The sequence below is a fragment of the Oncorhynchus mykiss genome, chromosome 7 (genome assembly GCF_057628025.1).
Source record: "Oncorhynchus mykiss isolate SJ-2025 chromosome 7, ASM5762802v1, whole genome shotgun sequence".
Taxonomy (NCBI): Eukaryota; Metazoa; Chordata; class Actinopteri; order Salmoniformes; family Salmonidae; genus Oncorhynchus; species Oncorhynchus mykiss.
In genome coordinates, this window is record NC_143028.1 from 84,827,803 (window position 1) to 84,855,713 (window position 27,911).

Below are 27,911 nucleotides of genomic sequence, written 5' to 3' on the forward strand. Positions count from 1 at the left end.
CTGGGTTCCTCCTAATGCAAGACAATGCTAGACCTCATGTGGCTGGAGTGTGTCAGCAGTTCCTGCAAGAGGAAGGCATTGATGCTATGTACTGGCCCGCCCGTTCCCCAGACCTGAATCCAATTGAGCACATCTGGAACATCTTGTCTCACTCCATCCACCAACGTCACGTTGCACCACAGACTGTCCAGGAGTTGACGGATGCTTTAGTCCAGGTCTGGGAGGAGATCCCTCAGGAGACCATCCGCCACCTCATCAGGAGCATGCCCAGGCGTTGTAGGGAGGTCATACAGGCACGTGGAGGCCACACACACTACTGAGCCTCATTTTGACTTGTTTTAAGGACATTTCATCAAAGTTGGATCAGCCTGTTGTGTGGTTTTCCACTTTAATTTTGAGTGTGACTCCAAATCCAGACCTCCATGGGTTGATAAATTTGATTTCCATTGATAATTTGTGTGATTTTGTTGTCAGCACATTCAACTATGTAAAGAAAAAAGTACTAAGAAGAATATTTCATTCATTCAGATCTAGGATGTGTTATTTTAGTGTCCCCTTTATTTTTTTGAGCAATGTATATTGGTCATATTGTTCATGGCTCCCGAGTGGCGCACAATGGGATTGCCTTGAAGTTCTACAGCTGTATCCACTGAAAGCACGCAAAGTTCAAGGCACGAGGGCAGGGGACACGGGATGGGCCGCAGAGCCGCGCACAGAAGACGGACCTAGCCCATGGGGAATAGAGGATGAGGAAGGGGGAGTGGACCCCCACCCTACCACACTGGGTAGCACAGAGCAACACTTTAATGGGAATTACACTAATAATGGCGCTGACTAGGGAAACGTTCCTGCTGTTTTTAGTGCCAGTCTGCACATTCAAACTAAAACAATGTAACTAATAATGGCATCTAATGCCTTGTTATTAAAATGATGATAAAAATACTCTTTCAAAATGCAGATGTTGATTTAGTTATGGATCCATAACGAATTACTATGGGAATAAATATCACTGAATTACAGAAATATTGGAACAGAGTTGTCCAATGAAGGTAAACAAATTGTTGCTTAATGGAAAATACTCTTTCAAACACACACGGTCACGTTGTACAGCGCCATTATGGCTATTAGCAGGTAGCTGGAAAATAGACTTGCCTAGAAGGAGGGTAGGGGGAGAATGCTATTGTCAAATGTATTCCTAAATTAGGTTGGCTGTATCACAACCGGCCGTGATTGGTTGCAATTTCAGATTAATGCTCCAGAAAAGACAGAACAAATAAAATAACAAAAAGTATTATTATGTATCACATCCGACCGTGATTGGGAGTCCCACAGGGCGGCGCACAACTGGCCCAATGTTTCTCTCCCTCTAAAAACAGAAAGAAATGTTTTGGCCGGATTACAATCGCTAACTTTCGTTTTTTTAAACGGAATAACCTCCAAAATATCATTATACAGTGCCTTGCGAAAGTATTTGGCCCCCTTGAACTTTGCGACCTTTTGCCACATTTCAGGCTTCAAACATAAAGATATACAACTGTATTTTTTTGTGAAGAATCAACAACAAGTGGGACACAATCATGAAGTGGAACGACATTTATTGGATATTTCAAACTTTTTTAACAAATCAAAAACAGAAAAATTGGGCTTGCAAAATTATTCAGCCCCCTTAAAACCTCTTTATCCTACCCCCTCCTTTTTCAAACATTCTGTTAAAAATCGCGCAACATTTCAGCGTCCTGCTACTCATGCCAGGAATATAGTATATGCATATGATTAGTATGTGTGGATAGAAAACACTCTGAAGTTTCTAAAACTGTCCAATAAATGTCGCAAAGTTCAAGGGGGCCGAATACTTTCGCAAGGCACTGTATATTATCAAGTTGATTATTATCTATGGATAGTCCATTCACCCCTACCTGCATGTACAAATTATCTCAACAAACCTGTACCCCTGCACACTGACTCGGTACCGGTACCACCTGTATATATAGCCTCGTTATTGTTGTTATTCTCACGACTTCCACCGAAGTTGGTACCTCTCATTGTTCGGCACTCGTCGTCACCGGCTTTCTAACTGCCACCGATCCATGTTTCTGTTTTCCATTTGTTATGTCTTGATTGTACACACCTGGTTCCCATTACATTATTATTATTTCCCTATTTAACCCTCTGGTTCCCATTATGTGTTGTGCGTGATTGTTCCTGTTATGTGATAGTCTTGTCTGTTAGGGTTTTCCCTATGTGGATATTTTGTAATGTTTATTTTTCCCGAGTAAAGTAAGTTATTTTTACTCTGTTTCCTGCGCTTGACTCCGTCCTCACCTATACACCACTGACGCTGACAGTTATTGCTTTATACTATTTTTACTTTAGTTTATTAGGTAAATATTTTCTTAACTCTTCTTGAACTGCACTGTTGGTTAAGAACTTGTAAGTAAGCATTTCACGGTAAGGTCTAAACTTGTTGTACTAGGCACATGACAAATAAAGTTTGATTTGATCTGAAAAAACATCAAGCATTATGATGAAACTGGCTCTCAAGAGGACCGCCACATGAAAGCAAGACCCAGACTTACCTCTGCTGCAGAGGTAGAGTTACCAGCCTCAGAAATTTCAGCCCAAATAAATGCTTCAGTGAGTTCAAGTAACAGAAACATCTCAACATCATCTGTTCAGAGGAGACTGCGTGAATCAGGCCTTGATGGTCGAATTGCGGCAAAGAAACCACTACTAAAAGACACTAATAAGAAGAATAGACTTGCTTGGGCAAAGAAACATGAACAATGGACATTACACTGGTGGAAATCTGTCCTTTGGTCTGAAGAGTCCAAATTTGAGATTTTTTGGTTCCAACCTCTGTGTCTTTGTGAGAAAAAGGGTAGGTGAACGGATGATCTCCGCATTTGTGGTTCCCACCGTGAAGCATGGAGGAGGAGGTGTGATGGTGCTTAGCTGGTGACACTGTCAGTGATCTATTTAGAATTCAAGGCACACTTAACCAGCAGGGCTACCACAGCACTCTGTAGCGATACGCCATCCCATCTGGTTTGCGCTTAGTGGGGCTATCATTTGTTTTTCAACAGGACAATCACTCTTTGAACTGCACTGTTGGTTAAGGGCTTGTAAGTAAGTGTTTCATGGTAAGGTCTACAGTTGTTGTATTCGACGCATGTTACGAATAAAGTTTGATTTGATTTAACCCAACACACGTCCAGGCTGTGTAAGGGCTGTTTCACCAAGAAGGAGAGTGATGGAGTGCTGCATCAGATGACCTGGCCTCCACAATCACCTGACCCCAACCCAAGTGAGATGTTTTGGGATGAATTGGACTGCAGAGTGAAGGGAAAGCATCCAACAAGTGCTCAGCATATGTGGAAACACCTTCAAGACTGTAAAAGCATTCCAGGTGACTACCTTCAAGAAGCTTGTTGAGAGAATGCCAAGAGTGTGCAAAGCTGTCATCTTTGAAGAATCTCAAAATATAAAATATATTTAGATTTGTTTAACACTTTTTTGGTTACTACATGATTCCATATGTGTTATTTAATAGTTTTGATGTGTTCACTATTTTTCTACAATGTAGAAAATAGTAAGAATAAAGAAAAACCCTTGAATGAGTACGCATGTCCAAACTTTTGACTGGTACTGTGTACTTGGCTGGGGAATTAGCCTGCTAGTTTATCAGGCTTGGTATTTTTTTCATACAACTTTTCACATATAACACACATTACCTGTAGTGGTTGATGATTCTGACTGTGTCATCAAGGCAGTAACCCAGGTCAATATCAGAGGCCTCGATCACATATCCTTTTCATAGGAGTTCAGAGAGACTCTGGCAACAACAGAAAATGTGTCACAAGGGTACTTGTGTCACATGACACCTTTATTATGAGTTCTTGCCTGACAAGCTGTGAAATATTAACTGAGCAGTGAATGACATAATTTTTGGAGGTGGCTGAACCATTGCAGTCACGTTGCTGGACATGTTATGATACCCACCTTTGCTCCTTCTGGTAAGTCCCAGCATCAGTGTATGACGATTAGTCTGGCACCCAACTGTGCAATTTGTCTAACAGAAAAAAACAGGTCAACGATTGTCGTCATCCCTTAATTATAACCATACTGTAGCTTGAGAAATAATGTAATATCTTTTGGAAACTAAGTCTATGCTTTACAGATGCAGACTGGCTGGCTCCAGATTGGATTATATTCAGCCCGTTGACACCGTTACGCTGCACAACCAAATGTTTTGGTCCTTGGATGGGTTGGGTTTGTTGCTGCTAGTTAGTATACTGTTGTAGTCAGACATGAGTTAGTTAGTACCAACATTGCTGTATCCAATATTTATTTGAGCCCTTACACTAACCAGTGCTCCCGCACAGTGGCTAACCGGGCTATCTGCATTGTGTCCCACCCACCAACACCTATTTTATGCTACTGCTACTCTCTGTTCATCATATATCCATAGTCACTTTAACTTTAACCATATCTACATGTACATACTACCTGTGTCTGTATGTAGCCTCGCTACTTTTATAGTCTCTCTACTGTTTATAGCCTGTCTTTTTACTGTTGTTTTATTTCTTTACTTACTGATTGTTTACCTAATACCTTTTTTTTCACTATTGGTTAGAGCCTGTAAGTAAGCATTTCACTGTAAGGTCTGCACCTGTTGTATTCAGCGCACGTGACAAATAAACTGTGATTTGATTTATAGTGGCAAGGATATACGATGACTAGCAATGCTAATATTAGCTAGCTAAAATATGGTGGTCCCGTATGTATTAAAATACTGACTAAAGTTATACTGCACCTATAGTCAATCTGGCGACAGACTTTTTCCTATTAATTCTTTGCTTTCTTTTGAAATTTTAGCATGTTTTCAAGCCAAATCCGAGGTGTGTTGAGGTAGGCTAACGTTAGCCAACTAGTTAGCTAACTAATTTTACAGAACAAAAATATAAAATGCAACATGTAAAGTGCTGGTCCCATGTTTCATGAGCTGAAATAAAAGACCTTGTAATTTTTCCATATGCACAAAAAGCTTATTTCTCTCCAAATTTGTGAGCATTTCTCCTTTGCCAAGATAATCCATCCACCTGACAGGTGTGGCATATCAAAAAGCTGATTAAACAGCATGATCATTACACAGGTGCACCTTGTGCTGGGGACAATAAAAGGCCACTCTAAAATGTGCAGTTTTGACACAACACAATGCTACACATGTCTCATGTTTTGTGGGAGATTGCAATTGGCATCCTGACTTCAGGAATGTCCACCAGAGCTGTTGCCAGAGAATAGAATGTAGAATGTTTCTTTACCATAAGTTGCCTCCAATGTTGTTTTAGAGAATAAGGCAGTACGTCCAACCGGCCTCACAACCGCAGACCACGTGTAATCACGCCAGCCCAAGACCTCCACATCCGGCTTCACCTGCGGGATCGTCTGAGACCAGCCACCCGGACAGCTGATGAAACTGAGGAGCATTTCTGTCTGTAATAAAGCCCTTTTGTGGGGAAAAACATATTCTGATTGGCTGGACCTGGCTCCCCAGTGGGTGGGACTGGCTCCAAAGTGGGTGGACCTATGTTCTCCCAGGCCCACCCATTGCTGCGCCCCTGCCCAGTCATGGAAAATCCATAGATTAGGGCCTAATTTATTTATTTAAATTGACTGATTTCCTTATTTGAACTTTAACTCAGTAAAATCTTATAAATTGTTGCATGTTGCATTTATATTTTTGTTCAGTATAGGTAGCTAGATGATAGTGATCATCAAAATATACATTACCAGATACATAACCATCAATCTACGCTCTAGCTAACAGCATACTCACCACCACTGGGGACCAACCAACTCCAAACACCTGTTGGCACGGAAGTGATCCTTAACGCGTTGCGTTGGGGGCGATAAAAAAACTGAGCGCCATTCAATGAAGGGAAGCGGCCAGAGGGCTGATTTGCACGCTGAGCTTGGTAAAAGGGGGCATTAATTGTTGACATAATTGTGATCCAAACTTAATTTACTCGTTGTGACACACAGAGGTTCCAAACTCCGTTTTAGATGAGATTGACTTCATGACCAAAATGATCCTATTTACACTTTGTAGTCAAATTTGACACTAGAATAAATGTTTGACTCATACATCGATGCCACATAGACCATTTTTAAAGGGATGAGTTGTTTTTTAGGGCAGTCGTTCTTTAAACACGTTAAACACTGTAAAGGAGAGGACTATGTAGAGAAGAGGGCTCCATTGGAATGCACACGAAGGCAGAACACATCTTCCTATCTCCATATGGAACCATTCTGAGGTTCTGGAGGATGCTCCGACGTCCAATATTACATTCGGCATTTGCTTGATGCTAGATTATCACAGATTGGGATTTGGACCAAATCCAATAAACTCACCGACCTTCATCTGAATTCCACAAAATCCCTGAGTTGGCATATGGGTCTAAAACTGGAACATGACCGTCAAATGGCAGGGTGCCAACTACTGAAATATGACCTCCAAAACACTACTGCATACCTCAGGTTGTTTGAAGTCCCAAATGACCCTATTCTCTTTATAGTGCACTACAGGGCCCTAGTGGAATAGGGTACCATGGGACGCAGACGAAGACATTCTCATTCAGGTTCTATAGGAAATTGCTGATCCACTGTGATCCAGAGAATGTCCCGTACTGTTTGATTTGTCTGTATAACAGACTGTTTAACATGCGTACAGTATTGTAGTATTAAGTCTATAGCAATACCATTAGGACAATCTATCCTTCATTGATACAGTGGTTCTGACACACACACAGAACCAGTTGAGAATGGGCGATTGAGTGTGTGTGCATGCCTGTCTCTGAGTGTGTGTGTGTGTGTGTGTGTGTGTGTCTTGCCTGGTAAGAGTCTGCAGCACACTGGCTCTCCTGGTTGACCTCACACCTGTCTCCTCCTTTAGCAGCAGTGATACCTGCCAGACACCTGGTCTCCATTAGAACATTCTGACAACACTGCTGCTGGGATATACTGGAGGAGAGAGAGAGAAAAAACATGTTGTATATTGCCAAAAGGAAAAGTAGAATTAGAAATTATATTCTGCTTTAAATGGAGTGATTGAAGAACTACAGACTTCCATATCACACCGTATACTACAGACTTCCATATCACACTAAACCCAACCGTATACTACAGACTTCCATATCACACTAAACCCAACCGTATACTACAGACTTCCATATCACACTAAACCCAACCGTATACTACAGACTTCCATATCACACTAAACCCAACCGTATACTACAGACTTCCATATCACACTAAACCCAACCGTATACTACAGACTTCCATATCACACTAAACCCAACCGTGTACTACAGACTTCCATATCACACTAAACCCAACCGTATACTACAGACTTCCATATCACACTAAACCCAACCGTATACTACAGACTTCTATATCACACTAAACCCAACCGTATACTACAGACTTCCATATCACACTAAACCCAACCGTATACTACAGACTTCCATATCACACTAAACCCAACCGTATACTACAGACTTCCATATCACACTAAACCCAACCGTATACTACAGACTTCCATATCACACTAAACCCAACCGTATACTACAGACTTCCATATCACACTAAACCCAACCGTGTACTACAGACTTCCATATCACACTAAACCCAACCGTATACTACAGACTTCCATATCACACTAAACCCAACCGTATACTACAGACTTCTATATCACACTAAACCCAACCGTATACTACAGACTTCCATATCACACTAAACCCAACCGTATACTACAGACTTCCATATCACACTAAACCCAACCGTATACTACAGACTTCCATATCACACTAAACCCAACCGTATACTACAGACTTCCATATCACACTAAACCCAACCGTATACTACAGACTTCCATATCACACTAAACCCAACCGTATACTACAGACTTCCATATCACACTAAACCCAACCGTATACTACAGACTTCCATATCACACTAAACCCAACCGTATACTACAGACTTCCATATCACACTAAACCCAACCGTATACTACAGACTTCCATATCACACCGTATACTACAGACTTCCATATCACACTAAACCCAACCGTATACTACAGACTTACATATCACACTAAACCCAACCGTATACTACAGACTTCCATATCACACTAAACCCAACCGTATACTACAGACTTCCATATCACACTAAACCCAACCGTATACTACAGACTTCCATATCACACTAAACCCAACCGTATACTACAGACTTCCATATCACACTAAACCCAACCGTATACTACAGACTTCCATATCACACCGTATACTACAGACTTCCATATCACACTAAACCCAACCGTATACTACAGACTTCCATATCATACTAAACCCAACCGTATACTACAGACTTCCATATCACACTAAACCCAACCGTGTACTACAGACTTCCATATCACACTAAACCCAACCGTATACTACAGACTTCCATATCACACTAAACCCAACCGTATACTACAGACTTCCATATCACACTAAACCCAACCGTATACTACAGACTTCCATATCATACTAAACCCAACCGTATACTACAGACTTCCATATCACACCGTATACTACAGACTTCCATATCACACTAAACCCAAACGTATACTACAGACTTCCATATCACACCGTATACTACAGACTTCCATATCACACTAAACCCAACCGTGTACTACAGACTTCCATATCACACCGTATACTACAGACTTCCATATCACACTAAACCCAACCGTGTACTACAGACTTCCATATCACACTAAACCCAACCGTATACTACAGACTTCCATATCACACCGTATACTACAGACTTCCATATCACACTAAACCCAACCGTGTACTACAGACTTCCATATCACACTAAACCCAACCGTATACTACAGACTTCCATATCACAACGTATACTACAGACTTCCATATCACACTAAACCCAACCGTGTACTACAGACTTCCATATCACACTAAACCCAACCGTATACTACAGACTTCCATATCACACCGTATACTACAGACTTCCATATCACACTAAACCCAACCGTATACTACAGACTTCCATATCACACCGTATACTACAGACTTCCATATCACACTAAACCCAACCGTGTACTACAGACTTCCATATCACACCGTATACTACAGACTTCCATATCACACCGTATACTACAGACTTCCATATCATACTAAACCCAACCGTGTACTACAGACTTCCATATCACACTAAACCCAACCGTATACTACGGACTTCCATATCACACTAAACCCAACCGTATACTACAGACTTCCATATCACACTAAACCCAACCGTGTACTACAGACTTCCATATTACACTAAACCCAACCGTATACTACAGACTTCCATATCACACTAAACCCAACCGTATACTACAGACTTCCATATCACACTAAACCCAACCGTGTACTACAGACTTCCATATCACACTAAACCCAACCGTATACTACAGACTTCCATATCACACTAAACCCAACCGTATACTACAGACTTCCATATCACACCGTATACTACAGACTTCCATATCACACTAAACCCAACCGTATACTACAGACTTCCATATCACACTAAACCCAACCATATACTACAGACTTCCATATCACACTAAACCCAACCGTATACTACAGACTTCCATATCACACTAAACCCAACCGTATACTACAGACTTCCATATCACACTAAACCCAACCGTATACTACAGACTTCCATATCACACTAAACCCAACCGTATACTACAGACTTCCATATCACACTAAACCCAACCGTATACTACAGACTTCCATATCACACTAAACCCAACCGTATACTACAGACTTCCATATCACACTAAACCCAACCGTATACTACAGACTTCCATATCACACCGTATACTACAGACTTCCATATCACACTAAACCCAACCGTATACTACAGACTTCCATATCACACTAAACCCAACCGTATACTACAGACTTCCATATCACACTAAACCCAACCGTATACTACAGACTTCCATATCACACTAAACCCAACCGTATACTACAGACTTCCATATCACACTAAACCCAACCGTATACTACAGACTTCCATATCACACTAAACCCAACCGTATACTACAGACTTCCAAATCACACCGTATACTACAGACTTCCATATCACACTAAACCCAACCGTATACTACAGACTTCCATATCATACTAAACCCAACCGTATACTACAGACTTCCATATCACACTAAACCCAACCGTGTACTACAGACTTCCATATCACACTAAACCCAACCGTATACTACAGACTTCCATATCACACTAAACCCAACCGTATACTACAGACTTCCATATCACACTAAACCCAACCGTATACTACAGACTTCCATATCATACTAAACCCAACCGTATACTACAGACTTCCATATCACACCGTATACTACAGACTTCCATATCACACTAAACCCAAACGTATACTACAGACTTCCATATCACACCGTATACTACAGACTTCCATATCACACTAAACCCAACCGTGTACTACAGACTTCCATATCACACCGTATACTACAGACTTCCATATCACACTAAACCCAACCGTGTACTACAGACTTCCATATCACACTAAACCCAACCGTATACTACAGACTTCCATATCACACCGTATACTACAGACTTCCATATCACACTAAACCCAACCGTGTACTACAGACTTCCATATCACACTAAACCCAACCGTATACTACAGACTTCCATATCACAACGTATACTACAGACTTCCATATCACACTAAACCCAACCGTGTACTACAGACTTCCATATCACACTAAACCCAACCGTATACTACAGACTTCCATATCACACCGTATACTACAGACTTCCATATCACACTAAACCCAACCGTATACTACAGACTTCCATATCACACTAAACCCAACCGTATACTACAGACTTCCATATCACACTAAACCCAACCGTATACTACAGACTTCCATATCACACCGTATACTACAGACTTCCATATCACACTAAACCCAACCGTATACTACAGACTTCCATATCACACTAAACCCAACCATATACTACAGACTTCCATATCACACTAAACCCAACCGTATACTACAGACTTCCATATCACACTAAACCCAACCGTATACTACAGACTTCCATATCACACTAAACCCAACCGTATACTACAGACTTCCATATCACACTAAACCCAACCGTATACTACAGACTTCCATATCACACTAAACCCAACCGTATACTACAGACTTCCATATCACACTAAACCCAACCGTGTACTACAGACTTCCATATCACACTAAACCCAACTGTATACTACAGACTTCCATATCATACTAAACCCAACCGTATACTACAGACTTCCATATCACACTAAACCCAACCGTATACTACAGACTTCCATATCACACTAAACCCAACCGTATACTACAGACTTCCATATCACACTAAACCCAACCGTATACTACAGACTTCCATATCACACTAAACCCAACCGTATACTACAGACTTCCATATCACACTAAACCCAACCGTATACTACAGACTTCCATATCACACTAAACCCAACCGTATACTACAGACTTCCATATCACACTAAACCCAACCGTATACTACAGACTTCCATATCACACTAAACCCAACCGTGTACTACAGACTTCCATATCACACTAAACCCAACCGTATACTACAGACTTCCATATCATACTAAACCCAACCGTATACTACAGACTTCCATATCACACTAAACCCAACCGTATACTACAGACTTCCATATCACACTAAACCCAACCGTATACTACAGACTTCCATATCACACTAAACCCAACCGTATACTACAGACTTCCATATCACACCGTATACTACAGACTTCCATATCACACTAAACCCAACCGTATACTACAGACTTCCATATCACACTAAACCCAACCGTGTACTACAGACTTCCATATCACACTAAACCCAACCGTATACTACAGACTTCCATATCACACTAAACCCAACCGTATACTACAGACTTCCATATCACACTAAACCCAACCGTATACTACAGACTTCCATATCACACTAAACCCAACCGTATACTACAGACTTCCATATCACACTAAACCCAACCGTATACTACAGACTTCCATATCATACTAAACCCAACCGTATACTACAGACTTCCATATCACACTGTATACTACAGACTTCCATATCACACCGTATACTACAGACTTCCATATCACACCGTATACTACAGACTTCCATATCACACTAAACCCAACCGTATACTACAGACTTCCATATCATACTAAACCCAACAGTATACTACAGACTTCCATATCACACTAAACCCAACTGTGTACTACAGACTTCCATATCACACTAAACCCAACCGTATACTACAGACTTCCATATCATACTAAACCCAACCGTATACTACAGACTTCCATATCATACTAAACCCAACCGTATACTACAGACTTCCATATCACACTAAACCCAACCGTATACTACAGACTTCCATATCACAGTAAACCCAACCGTATACTACAGACTTCCATATCACACTAAACCCAACCGTATACTAAAGACTTCCATATCACACTAAACCCAACCGTATACTACAGACTTCCATATCATACTAAACCCAACCGTATACTACAGACTTCCATATCACACTAAACCCAACCGTATACTACAGACTTCCATATCACACTAAACCCAACCGTATACTACAGACTTCCATATCACACTAAACCCAACCGTATACTACAGACTTCCATATCACACTAAACCCAACCGTATACTACAGACTTCCATATCACACTAAACCCAACCGTATACTACAGACTTCCATATCACACTAAACCCAACCGTATACTACAGACTTCCATATCACACTAAACCCAACCGTATACTACAGACTTCCATATCACACTAAACCCAACCGTATACTACAGACTTCCATATCACACCGTATACTACAGACTTCCATATCACACTAAACCCAACCATATACTACAGACTTCCATATCACACTAAACCCAACCGTATACTACAGACTTCCATATCACACTAAACCCAACCGTATACTACAGACTTCCATATCACACTAAACCCAACCGTATACTACAGACTTCCATATCACACCGTATACTACAGACTTCCATATCACACTAAACCCAACCGTATACTACAGACTTCCATATCACACCGTATACTACAGACTTCTATATCACACTAAACCCAACCGTATACTACAGACTTCCATATCACACCGTATACTACAGACTTCCATATCACACTAAACCCAACCGTATACTACAGACTTCCATATCACACTAAGCCCAACCGTATACTACAGACTTCCATATCACACTAAACCCAACCGTATACTACAGACTTCCATATCACACTAAACCCAACCGTATACTACAGACTTACATATCACACTAAACCCAACCGTATACTACAGACTTCTATATCACACTAAACCCAACCGTATACTACAGACTTCCATATCACACTAAACCCAACCGTATACTACAGACTTCCATATCACACTAAACCCAACCGTATACTACAGACTTCCATATCACACTAAACCCAACCGTATACTACAAACTTCCATATCACACCGTATACTACAGACTTCCATATCACACTAAACCCAACCGTATACTACAGACTTCCATATCACACTAAACCCAACCGTATACTACAGACTTCCATATCACACTAAACCCAACCGTATACTACAGACTTCCATATCACACTAAACCCAACCGTATACTACAGACTTCCATATCACACTAAACCCAACCGTATACTACAGACTTCCATATCACACTAAACCCAACCGTGTACTACAGACTTCCATATCACACTAAACCCAACCGTATACTACAGACTTCCATATCACACTAAACCCAACCGTGTACTACAGACTTCCATATCACACTAAACCCAACCGTATACTACAGACTTCCATAGCACACTAAACCCAACCGTATACTACAGACTTCCATATCACACTAAACCCAACCGTATACTACAGACTTCCATATCACACTAAACCCAACCGTATACTACAGACTTCCATATCACACTAAATCCAACCGTGTACTACAGACTTCCATATCACACTAAACCCAACCGTATACTACAGACTTCCATATCACACTAAACCCAACCGTATACTACAGACTTCCATATCATACTAAACCCAACCGTATACTACAGACTTCCATATCATACTAAACCCAACCGTATACTACAGACTTCCATATCACACTAAACCCAACCGTATACTACAGACTTCCATATCACACTAAACCCAACCGTATACTACAGACTTCCATATCACACCGTATACTACAGACTTCCATATCACACTAAACCCAACCGTGTACTACAGACTTCCATATCACACCGTGTACTACAGACTTCCATATCACACTAAACCCAACCGTATACTACAGACTTCCATATCACACTAAACCCAACCGTATACTACAGAAGTCAGAGCTAGTAAGGGGGAGAAAAAGTGAATTGCGAGTGTTAATTCACGAAAGTTGTGAGGGGGGGTGTGCAAGGAGGGGTGCTGTGGGACTATTTAAAATACTTTTTGAAGAGGTAGGGTTTCAGATGATTTCGGAAGATGGGCAGGAATTCTGCTGTCCTACCCTCAGGGTAAAGCTGGTTCCAACATTGGGGTGGCAGGACAGAGAAGGGCTTGGACTGGGCTGAGCGGGAATTGCCAAGAGACCAGAGGTGACAGAACGGAGTGCTCGGGTTGGGATGTAGGGTTTGAGCATAGCCTGAAAGTAGGGAGGGGCAGTTCCTCTTGCTGCTACGATGGCAATTACCATGGTCTTATAGTAGATGTGAGCTTCGACTGGAAACCAGTGGAGTGTGCAGAGGAGCGGGGTGACATGGGAGAATTTGGGAGAGTTGAACAAAAAGGCAGGCTGAAGGGGGGGAAGGAGAAAAAAGTAGTTTAGTGTCAACCGCATAGCAATGATAGGAGAGACCATGTAAGGATATAAGACTTGGTGTATAGAGAGAAGAGGAGAGGGCCTAGAACCGAGCCCTGGGGGACACCAGTAGTGAGAGTACAGACACAGATCCTCTCCATATCACCTGGTCTGAGCGGCCTGCCAGGTAGGATTCAATCCAAAAGTGTGGAGAGCCTGAGACGCCTAGCCCTGAGAGGGTGGAAAGGAGGATCTGATGGTTCACGTTGTCGAAGGCAGGAGATGGATCTAGGAGGATGAGAACAGAGGAGAGAGTCAGCTTTGGCAGTGCGGTGAGCCTCCGGGACACAGAGAAGAGCAGTCTCAGTTCAGTGATCCGTCTTGAAGCCTGATTGGTTAGGGTCAAGAAGATCGTTCTGAGAGAGACAGCCAGAGAGTTGGTCATAGACAGCACGCTCAAGTAAGGACACAGGTCTGTAGTTTTTACATCAGATGTGTCAAGCATTGTTTTCTTGAGGAGGGGAGCGACTCTGGACGTTTTGAAGTAAGAAAGGACGCAGCCAGTGGTCAGGGATGAGATGATGAGGGAAGTGAGGAATGGGATAAAATCTCCAGAGATGGTCTGGAGAAGGGAGGAGGGGGTCGGGTGGAGAGGTTTTTGGGAGGACGGACATCACTAGTCGCTGGATGTCATTTGGAGAGAGAGGGGAGAAAGAGGTCAAGGCTAGGGTCGTTCTGTGCGAGTGGGACCATTGGACTCAATAAGCTGAGTGAATGAGGAACGGATGTCTTCAACGTTCTTTTCAAAGTAGTTAATGTCGTCCACAGAGAGGGAGGAAGGAGGGGGAGGGAAGGAGGATTAAGGAGGGAGGAGATGGTGGAAAAGAGTTTCCTAGAGTTAGAGGTGGAAGCTTGAAATTTAGAAGCAGATACAGAGTAAAATAAGGTAAGAATGAGAGAGTGAAAGGACGATAGGTTCTCGAGAAGAAACCATACTAAACCCAACAGGTCTGAGAAGTACACATCATACAGTATTACACTAGGCCCTGGTGCAGACTAGCATCACATTACACTAGGCCCTGGAGCAGACTAACATGATATTACACTAGGCCCTGGAGCAGACTAACATCATATTACACTAGGCCCTGGTGGTGCAGACTAACATCATATTACACTAGGCCCTGGCGGTGCAGACTAACATCATATTACACTAGACCCTGGTGGTGCAGACTAACATCATATTACACTAGACCCTGGTGGTGCAGACTAACATCATGTTACACTAGACCCTGGTGGTGCAGACTAACATCATATTACACTAGACCCTGGTGGTGCAGACTAACATCATGTTACACTAGGCCCTGGCGGTGCAGACTAACAACATATTACACTAGACCCTGGTGGTGCAGACTAACATCATATTACGCTAGGCCCTGGTGGTGCAGACTAACATCATGTTACACTAGGCCCTGGCGGTGCAGACTAACCTGCAGACAGAGTGTTTATCGTCCTTCAACAACGGCATGTTGTTACAGTGTTGGTTCTCTGATGCCCATCTCTGGCCCACCTCACAGCAGCTCTCCACCACGTAGAGAGAAGACGGACCAGGACCAGCTGGAGATACAGGGGCAATAACACACATAGTACACATGATATATAGTTCACACACGCATGCACACACAACCTCTCAACCACATCTTTAGAAAGAAAGAGATACGCTTTTTTTTCTCCCCAGTTTCGTGATATTCAATTGGCAGTTACAGTCTTGCACTCCCGTACGGACTCGGGAGAGACGAAGGTCGAGAGCTGTGAGTCCTCCGAAACGAAACACAACCCAACCAAGCGGCACTGCTTCTTGACACAATGCCCATCCAACCCGGAAGCCAGCTGCACCAATGTGTCGGAGGAAACACCGTACACCTGGCGACCTGGTCAGCGTGCACTGCACCCGGCCCGCCACAGGAGTCGCTAGTGCGCGATGAGACAAGGATATCCCTGCCGGCCAAACCCTCCCTAACCCGGATGACGCTGGGCCAATTGTGCACCGCCCCATGGGCCTCCCGGTCGCGGCCGGCTGCGACAGAGCTTGGACTCGAACCCAGAATCTCTAGTGGCACAGCGAGCACTGCGATGCAGTGCCTTAGACCACTGCGGCTAGAAAGATATACATTACACATCACAAAAAGACAAACACAGCAAAATACAAATACAGAGCAGACACAGAGCAGACATAGAGCTGACATAGAGCAGACATAGAGCAGACACAGAGCAGACACAGAGCAGACAACAGAAACACCTGGACCAGACACGCAGCTGCCTCAACAGAAACACCTGGACCAGACATACAGCTGCCTCAACAGAAACACCTGGACCAGACATACAGCTGCCTCAACAGAAACACCTGGACCAGACACACAGCTGCCTCAACAGAAACACCTGGACCAGACACACAGCTGCCTCAACAGAAACACCTGGACCAGACACACAGCTGCCTCAACAGAAACACCTGGACCAGACACACAGCTGCCTCAACAGAAACACCTGGACCAGACACACAGCTGCCTCAACAGAAACACCTGGACCAGACACACAGCTGCCTCAACAGAAACACCTGGACCAGACACACAGCTGCCTCAACAGAAACACCTGGACCAGACACACAGCTGCCTCAACAGAAACACCTGGACCAGACACACAGCTGCCTCAACAGAAACACGTGGACCAGACACACAGCTGCCACCAGACACAGAGCAGACATAGAGCAGCAGACACAGAGCAGACATAGAGCTGACATAGAGCAGACATAGAGCAGACACAGAGCAGACACAGAGCAGACAACAGAAACACCTGGACCAGACACGCAGCTGCCTCAACAGAAACACCTGGACCAGACATACAGCTGCCTCAACAGAAACACCTGGACCAGACACACAGCTGCCTCAACAGAAACACCTGGACCAGACACACAGCTGCCTCAACAGAAACACCTGGACCAGACACACAGCTGCCTCAACAGAAACACCTGGACCAGACACACAGCTGCCTCAACAGAAACACCTGGACCAGACACACAGCTGCCTCAACAGAAACACCTGGACCAGACACACAGCTGCCTCAACAGAAACACCTGGACCAGACACACAGCTGCCTCAACAGAAACACCTGGACCAGACATACAGCTGCCTCAACAGAAACACCTGGACCAGACACACAGCTGCCACCAGACACAGAGCAGACATAGAGCAGCAGACACAGAGCAGACATAGAGCTGACATAGAGCAGACATAGAGCAGACACAGAGCAGACACAGAGCAGACAACAGAAACACCTGGACCAGACACGCAGCTGCCTCAACAGAAACACCTGGACCAGACACACAGCTGCCTCAACAGAAACACCTGGACCAGACACACAGCTGCCTCAACAGAAACACCTGGACCAGACACACAGCTGCCTCAACAGAAACACCTGGACCAGACATACAGCTGCCTCAACAGAAACACCTGGACCAGACACACAGCTGCCTCAACAGAAACACCTGGACCAGACACACAGCTGCCTCAACAGAAACACCTGGACCAGACACACAGCTGCCACAACAGAAACACCTGGACCAGACACACAGCTGCCTCAACAGAAACACCTGGACCAGACACACAGCTGCCTCAACAGAAACACCTGGACCAGACACACAGCTGCCTCAACAGAAACACCTGGACCAGACACACAGCTGCCTCAACAGAAACACCTGGACCAGACACACAGCTGCCTCAACAGAAACAGCTGGACCAGACATACAGCTGCCTCAACAGAAAGACCTGGAACAGACACACAGCTGCCTCAACAGAAACACCTGGACCAGACATACAGCTGCCTCAACAGAAACACATGGACCAGACATACAGCTGCCTCAACAGAAACACCTGGACCAGACACACAGCTGCCACAACAGAAACACCTGGACCAGACACACAGCTGCCTCAACAGAAACACGTGGACCAGACACACAGCTGCCTCAACAGAAACACCTGGACCAGACACACAGCTGCCTCAACAGAAACACCTGGAACAGACATACAGCTGCCTCAACAGAAACACCTGGAACAGACACACAGCTGCCTCAACAGAAACACCTGGAACAGACATACAGCTGCCTCAACAGAAACACCTGGAACAGACACACAGCTGCCTTAACAGAAACACCTGGACCAGACATACAGCTGCCTCAACAGAAACACCTGGAACAGACATACAGCTGCCTCAACAGAAACACCTGGAACAGACATACAGCTGCCTCAACAGAAACACCTGGAACAGACACACAGCTGCCTCAACAGAAACACCTGGAACAGACATACAGCTGCCTCAACAGAAACACCTGGAACAGACACACAGCTGCCTCAACAGAAACACCTGGAACAGACATACAGCTGCCTCAACAGAAACACCTGGACCAGACACACAGCTGCCTCAACAGAAACACCTGGAACAGACATACAGCTGCCTCAACAGAAACACCTGGAACAGACACACAGCTGCCTTAACAGAAACACCTGGACCAGACATACAGCTGCCTCAACAGAAACACATGGACCAGACATACAGCTGCCTCAACAGAAACACCTGGACCAGACACACAGCTGCCTCAACAGAAACACCTGGACCAGACACACAGCTGCCTCAACAGAAACACCTGGACCAGACACACAGCTGCCTCAACAGAAACACCTGGACCAGACACACAGCTGCCTCAACAGAAACACCTGGACCAGACATACAGCTGCCTCAACAGAAACACATGGACCAGACATACAGCTGCCTCAACAGAAACACCTGGACCAGACACACAGCTGCCTCGACAGAAACACCTGGACCAGACACACAGCTGCCTCAACAGAAACAGCTGGACCAGACACACAGCTGCCAACAGAAACACCTGGACCAGACACACAGCTGCCTTAACAGAAACACCTGGACCAGACACACAGCTGCCTCAACAGAAATATCTGGACCAGACATACAGCTGCCTCAACAGAAACACCTGGACCAGACACACAGCTGCCTCAACAGAAACACTTGGACCAGACACACAGCTGCCAACAGAAACACCTGGACCAGACACACAGCTGCCTCAACAGAAACACCTGGACCAGACACACAGCTGCCTCAACAGAAACACCTGGACCAGACACACAGCTGCCTCAACAGAAACACCTGGACCAGACACACAGCTGCCTCAACAGAAACACCTGGACCAGATATACAGCTGCCTCAACAGAAACACCTGGACCAGACACACAGCTGCCTCAACAGAAACACCTGGACCAGACACACAGTTGCTTCAACAGAAACACCTGGACCAGACACACAGCTGCCTCAACAGAAACACCTGGACCAGACATACAGCTGTCTCAACAGAAACACCTGGACCAGACACACAGCTGCCTCAAAAGAAACATCTGGACCAGACATACAGCTGCCTCAACAGAAACACCTGGACCAGACACACAGCTGCCTCAAAAGAAACATCTGGACCAGACACACAGCTGCCTCAACAGAAACACTTGGACCAGACACACAGCTGCCAACAGAAACACCTGGACCAGACACACAGCTGCCTCAACAGAAACACCTGGACCAGACACACAGCTGCATCAAAAGAAACATCTGGACCAGACATACAGCTGCCTCAACAGAAGCACCTGGACCAGACACACAGCTGCCTCAAAAGAAACATCTGGACCAGACATACAGCTGCCTCAACAGAAACACCTGGACCAGACACACAGCTGCCTCAAAAGAAACACCTGGACCAGACACACAGCTGCCTCAACAGAAACACCTGGACCAGACATACAGCTGCCTCAACAGAAACAGCTGGACCAGACACACAGCTGCCTCAACAGAAACACCTGGACCAGACACACAGCTGCCTCAACAGAAACAGCTGGACCAGACATACAGCTGCCTCAACAGAAACACCTGGACCAGACACACAGCTGCCTCAACAGAAACACCTGGACCAGACACACAGCTGCCTCAACAGAAACACCTGGACCAGACACACAGCTGCCTCAACAGAAACACCTGGACCAGACACACAGCTGCCTCAACAGAAACACCTGGACCAGACACACAGCTGCCTCAACAGAAACACCTGGACCAGACATACAGCTGCCTCAACAGAAACACCTGGACCAGACATACAGCTGCCTCAACAGAAACACCTGGACCAGACACACAGCTGCCTCAACATAAACACCTGGACCAGACACACAGCTGCCAACGGAAACACCTGGACGAGACACACAGCTGCCTCAACAGAAACACCTGGACCAGACACACAGCTGCCTCAACAGAAACACCTGGACCAGACATACAGCTGCCTCAACAGAAACACCTGGACCAGACACACAGCTGCCTCAACAGAAACACCTGGACCAGACACACAGCTGCCAACGGAAACACCTGGACCAGACACACAGCTGCCTCAACAGAAACACCTGGCTCTTTGTCCACATGATGAACCCGGCCACTCATCTAACTTTAAAACTATGGCGCTTTCAACCCACTCAGCTTCCAGATACTAAACAATAAAGAACGTCCAGGTTCAGTCAAGAACTTCCAGTTTCAGTCAAGTGTTTTACTCACCCTCCTGAGTTTTTGGGAGAAAGACATATCCCCTCTCCTCCTCCTCCTTCTCATGCTCCTCCGCATCATTGTTCTCCAGTTTGAATAGTGTCTGGGACTGCTTATGGAGAGGCTCACTTCCATGGTGACCTAGATCAACTGATACCCTGAGAGAAGGCTGGCTGGTTGGGCTGAATCTCACCCTGGGAGGAGTATGTTCTTGCTCTGGGTCCTTGGGAGCTGGGTGATCGGGATCAGGCTGTCTGGTCAGGGTATAGTGATCAGGCTGTCTGTGGGTTGTGTGGTGGTTCAGCTCTCTGGGAGTTGTAGTTCTGACTGCATAGGGGTCAGGCTTCCTGGTCAGGGTATGGTGATCAGGCTGTCTGTTGAGGCTGTGGTGCTCAGCTTGTCTTGGGATTGTAGTTCTGTCGGTGTTGACATCAAGCTCTCTTGGAGTTGAAGTTTTGACAGTGTGGTGTTCAGGCAGTCTGGGATATATAGGTCTGTCTGTGTGGACCTCATACTCCTTGGGGGTTGTGTAGTGGTCAGGCTTCCTGGTCAAGGTGTGGTGGTCAGGCAATCTAGGAAATGTAGTACTATCTGTGTTGTGGTCAAGCAGTCTGGGAGATGTAGTTCTGTCTGTGACGACCTCATACTCCCTAGGGGTAGTATTGTGAGGCTTAGGCTTCTGGGTCAGGGTGTGGTGGTGAGGCTTCCTGTGGGTGATGTGGTCCCGATTCCTTCTGGGGGATGTAGTACTGTGTTCTACTGTAGTGTTGTCCTGGTGACTTCCAGGTTCTCTGACACCTGCATCCTTCACATGGTTGCTAGGGGTACTCTTCTCTCTCTCCTCCTCTCCTCCTCTCCTCCCCTGTTTATCCAAATCTCCATCATAAGACACGTCTCTCCACCCAGGTCCTGTGGTATTCTCCAATGAATCTACTCTCTCCTCCTCTTCCTCCTGCTCCCCCATCCCTCTATCCCATATCTCCAGTGCGTCCCCAGCACTGGCCCCTTGAGAGTGAGGGTAAATCTGGCTCTCTGAGAGTCTGTTCCAGTTCGAGGTGGTGTCCTGGTGGCTGGAGCTGGTACTGCGGGAGGTGGTCTCTACTGTGGTGTCTTCAAGCTGGCTAGAAGTGGTCTGTTCTACTGTCACTGGGCTGTCAGTAACGGGGCTGCCTGTCTCTCCGAACCCATCTGTGGTGGCCTTGTAAAGTCCAAATGTCATCAACCTGTCTGTTTTCTTTAGCTTGTCTGTCTGCTTCACCCTACCTATATGCTGAGATCTGTCTGTCTCTGTAGATCTGTCTGTCTGCCCTAGCCTGTCTCTCAGTCCTACTCTGTCTGTAACCATACTGTCTGTGGTTGGCTCATGGACTCCATAGATCTCCCTCAGCTCCTGCCTATCTCTACTATCATATTCCTTGTTACCATAGCCGTTATCAGTCCAATCATAAGGCTTATCGTAGCTCTTACTATTACCCCTGTCGTGGCGCGGCTGTGTAGCCCCTGTCCCAGGGTAGGAGACAGAGATGATAGAGGAGGACGGTGTAGGGTAGGCCAGATCATTCACAGGTGGTTCTGATGCGTCTGTAGTAGGGTAGTCATAGTCCCCATCCTCAGTCATGTGGTCTGGTTTGAACAGGGGCAGGTGGTCCGAGGGAATAGGGGCATCAATCGGGAACGGGGGGAGGTGTGGGCTGTTGGATGGTGGTAGTTTTGGCCCGTTGAAAGGGTATGGAGGACGGTTGTAGGGGGGTAATCCTATAGCCTGTGTCTCCTGTGTGTTAAAGGGGGGTTTAGCATGTCGGTCTCTCTCCGTCTCTCTCAGTTTGTCCTGTGTGAGGTAGGGATGGATAGGGGGATATGTAGGGTGACCCTCCTGTATGGTGGCCAGCATAGGTTTGTGGGGGTCACCGGGGTTGCTGGGATCACAGCCTGGGACAGGGTAGCACATCAGCTCACCTCCTTCGGACGGACAGTGGCACGCCTGGAGGGAGCATCGTTAGAACCTTGTTACAACATTACTAGAACATCTGGTGAAACATCATTAGAGCGTTGTGATGACATTCATATAATGTTTAAGTTAGGTTACACAGGACATTCCCTTAATGTTGTAAGAATGTTGGCAGAACACCTGGTCTTAGTTCTTTAAAAAGGTTCCCAGAACATTTAAATTAAGTTATGGGAGTAGTCTGGCATGTGGCAAGAATAGTCTTGTGATATTCATAGGTTACATAATGTTCCACAATTTCCTTGAGATGTTTCAAAAACTTGATTGGAGTCCACCTGTGGTAAATTCAATTGATTGGACATGATTTTGGCAAGGCACACACCTGTCTATATATGGTCCCACAGTTGACAGTGCATGTCAGAGCAAAAACCAAGTCATGAGGTCGAAGGAATTCCTCTGAGACAGGATTGTGTCAAGGCACAGATCTGGGGATGGGTACCAAAACATGTCTACAGCATTCAAGGTCCAAGAACACAGTTTTTTATTTTTTTATTTACCTTTATTACCTTTATTTAACCAGGTAGGCCAGTTGAGAACAAGTTCTCATTTACAACTGCGACCTGGCCAAGATAAAGCAGAGCAGTGTGACACAAACAACAACACAGCGTTACACATGGAGTAAACAAACGTACAGTCAATAACACAATAGAAAAATATATATACAGTGTGTGCAAATGAGGTAAGGGAGGAAAGGCAATAAATAGGCCATAGTGGCGAAATAATTACAATTTAGCAAATAAACACTGGAGTGGTAGATGTGCAGAAGATGAATGTGCAAGTAGAGATACTGGGGTGCAAAGGTACAAACAAATTAATTACAATATGGGGATGAGGTAACTATTTACAGATGGGCTCTGTACAGGTGCAATGGGCTATGAACAGGTGCTTAAAGTTAGTGAGGGAGATATACAGTGGGGAGAACAAGTATTTGATAACCTGCTAAATCGGCAGTGTTTCCTACTTACAAAGCATGTAGAGGTCTGTAATTTTTTATCATAGGTACACTTCAACTGTGAGAGACGGAATATAAAACAAAAATCCAGAAAATCACATCGTTTGATTTTTAAGTAATTAATTAGCATTTTATTGCATGACATAAGTATTTGATCACCTACCAGCCAGTAAGAATTCCGGCTCTCACAGACCTGTTAGTTTTTCTTTAAGAAGCCCTCCTGTTCTCCACTCATTACCTGTATTAACTGCACCTGTTTGAACTCGTTACCTGTATAAAAGAAACCTGTCCACACACTCAATCAAACAGACTCCAACCTCTCCACAATGGCCAAGACCAGAGAGCTGTGTAAGGACATCAGGGATAAAATGGTAGACCTGCACAAGGCTGGGATGGGCTACAGGACAATAGGCAAGCAGCTCGGTGAGAAGGCAACAACTGTTGGTGCAATTTTTAGAAAATGGAAGAACTTCAAGATGACGGTCAATCACCCTCGGTCTGGGGCTCCATGCAAGATCTCACCTCGTGGGGCATCAATGATCATGAGGAAGGTGAGGGATCAGCCCAGAACTACACGGCAGGACCTGGTCAATGACCTGAAGAGAGCTGGGACCACAGTCTCAAAGAAAACCATTAGTAACACACTACGCCTTCATGGATTAAAATCCTGCAGCACACGCAAGGTCCCCCTGCTCAAGCCAGCACATGTCCAGGCCCGTCTGAAGTTTGTCAATGACCATCTGGATGATCCAGAGGAGGAATGGGAGAAGGTCATCTGGTCTGATGAGACAAAAATAGAGCTTGTTGGTCTAAACTCCACTCACCGTGTTTGGAGGAAGAAGAAGGATGAGTACAACCCCAAGAACACCATCCCAACTGTGAAGCATGGAGGTGGAAACATCATTCTTTGGGGATGCTTTTCTGCAAAGGGGACAGGACGACTGCACCATATTGAGGGGAGGATGGATGGGGCCATGTATTGCGAGATCTTGGCCAACAACCTCCTTCCCTCAGTAAGAGCATTGAAGATGGGTCATGGCTGGGTCTTCCAGCCAAATACTTATGTCATGCAATAAAATGCAAATTAATTATTTAAAAATCATACAATGTGATTTTCTGGATTTTTGTTTTAGATTCTGTCTCTCACAGTTGAAGTGTACCTATGATAACAATTACAGACCTCTACATGCTTTGTAAGTAGGAAAACCTGCAAACTTGGCAGTGTATCATATAGTTGTTCTCCCCACTGTAAGTCTCCAGCTACTGTGGCTACTGTGGCCTCCATCATTCATAAATGGAAGTTTGGAACCACCAAGACTAGAGCTGGTCGCCCGGTCAAACTGAGTAATCAGGGGAGGAGGGCCTTGGTCAGGGAGGTCACACTGACAGAGCTCCAGAGTTCCTGTGTGAAGATGGAAGAACCTTGCAGAAGGACAACCAGCTCTGCAGCACTCCACCAATCAGGCCTTTATGGTAGTGGCCAGATGGAAGAAGTGGGCGCAGGTAGTCTAGTGGTTAGAACATTGGGCCAGTAACTGAAAGGTTGCTAGATCGAATCCCTGAGCTGACAATGAAAAAATCCGGGGTTCTACCCCTGAACAAGACAATTAACCCACTGTTCCTAAACCGTCATTGCAAATAATAATTTGTTCTTAACTGACTTGCCTAGTTAAATAAAGGTAAAAAATTAAATAAATTAAATAAAAAAAGTGGGGTTGGGTTAAATGTGTAAGACACATTTCAGTTGAAGGCATTCAGTTGAACAACTGACTAGGTATCCCCCTTTTCCAGTCCTCAGTAAAAGGCAAATCCCGCTTGGATTTTGTCAAAAGGCTCCTAAAGACTTGCAGACCAAGAGAAACAAGATTCTCTGGTCTAAAGAAACCAAGATTGAACTCTTTGGCATGAATGCCAACCATCATGTCTGGAGGAAACCTGGGAACTTCTCTACAGTGAAGCATGGTGGTGGTAGCATCATGCTGTGGGGATGTTTTTCAGTGGAAGAGACTGGGAGACTAGTCAGGATCGAGGGAAAGATGAATGAAGCAAATTACAGAGCCTTATTTTGTGAAAAAAAACTTGCACCAGAGCTCTAAGGACCTCAGACTTTGGCGAAGGTTCACCTTCCAACAGGACAACAACCCTAAGCACACAGCCAAGACAATACAGGAATGGCTTTGGGACAAGTCTCTGAATGTCATTGAGTGTCCCAGACAGAGCCCGGACTTGAACCCGATCGAACATCTCTGGAGAGACCTGAAAATAGCTGTACAGCGACGCTCCACATCCAACCTGACAGAGCTTGAGAGGATCTGCAGAGAAAATTGAGAGACACTCCCAAAATACAGGTGTGCCAAGCTTGTAACGTCATACCCAAGAAGACTCCAGGCTGTAATCACTACCAAAGATGCTTCCACAAAGTACTGAGTAAAAGGTCTGAATACCTATGTAAATAAAATGTAAAAATTCTAACAATTTTTGCTTTGTCATTACTGGGTATTGCGTGTAGATTGATAAGGGGGGAGATGATTAAATACATTTTAGAATAAGGCTGTAACGTAACAAAATGTGGAAACAGTCAAGGGGTCTGAATCCTTTCTGAAGGCACTGAACAAAAATATTAACGCAATATGCAACAATTTCATATGAAGAAATCAGTCAAAATAAATACATTCAATTCGGCCCTAATCTATGGATTTCACATGACTGGGAATACAGATATGCATCTGTTGGTCACAGATACCATTAAAAACTAAATGTAGGTGAGTGGGTCAGAAAAACAGTCAGTATCTGGTGTGACCACCATTTGCCTCATGCCGCGTGACACATCTCCTTCACATAGAGTTGATCAGGCTGTTGATTGTGGCCTGCGGAATGCTGCCCCATTCCTCAATGGCTGTGTTTCTGGATACTGGACCACGCTGTCGTACACGTCGATCCAGAGCATCCCAAACATGCTCCATGGGTGACATGTCTGGTGAGTATACAGGCCTGGGACATTTCAGCATCCAGGAATTGTGTACAGATCCTTGAGACATGGGGCTGTATATTGTCATACTGAAACATGAGGTGATGCCGACGGATGAATGACACAATAATGGGCCTCAGGATATCGTCACAATATCTCTGTGCATTCAAATTGCCATCAATAAAATGAAATTAGGTTCATTGTCCGCCACCATGGGGCACTCTGTTCTTAACATTGACATCAGCAAACAGCTCGGCTAAACAGCTGTCGCCGTATGCTTGGTAAAGTTGAAACCGGGATTAATCCGTGAAGAGCACATTTCTCCAAA

The 27,911-nt window shown here is 44.8% G+C and overlaps 1 protein-coding gene across 1 annotated transcript in view; it reads right to left on the minus strand.

The window, feature by feature from the left end:
• The window catches only part of fbln2 (fibulin 2), a 125,523-nt gene that overhangs the window by 66,758 nt on the left and 30,854 nt on the right, over window positions 1-27,911 (minus strand). Inside the window, exons 3-5 of the mRNA XM_036984360.2 lie at window positions 21,671-23,639; window positions 16,507-16,633; window positions 6,891-7,020 (exon numbers count right to left, since the gene is read on the minus strand). Coding sequence (XP_036840255.2) covers window positions 6,891-7,020; window positions 16,507-16,633; window positions 21,671-23,639 — 2,226 coding nt within the window. The remainder of the gene's footprint in view (window positions 1-6,890; window positions 7,021-16,506; window positions 16,634-21,670; window positions 23,640-27,911) is intronic.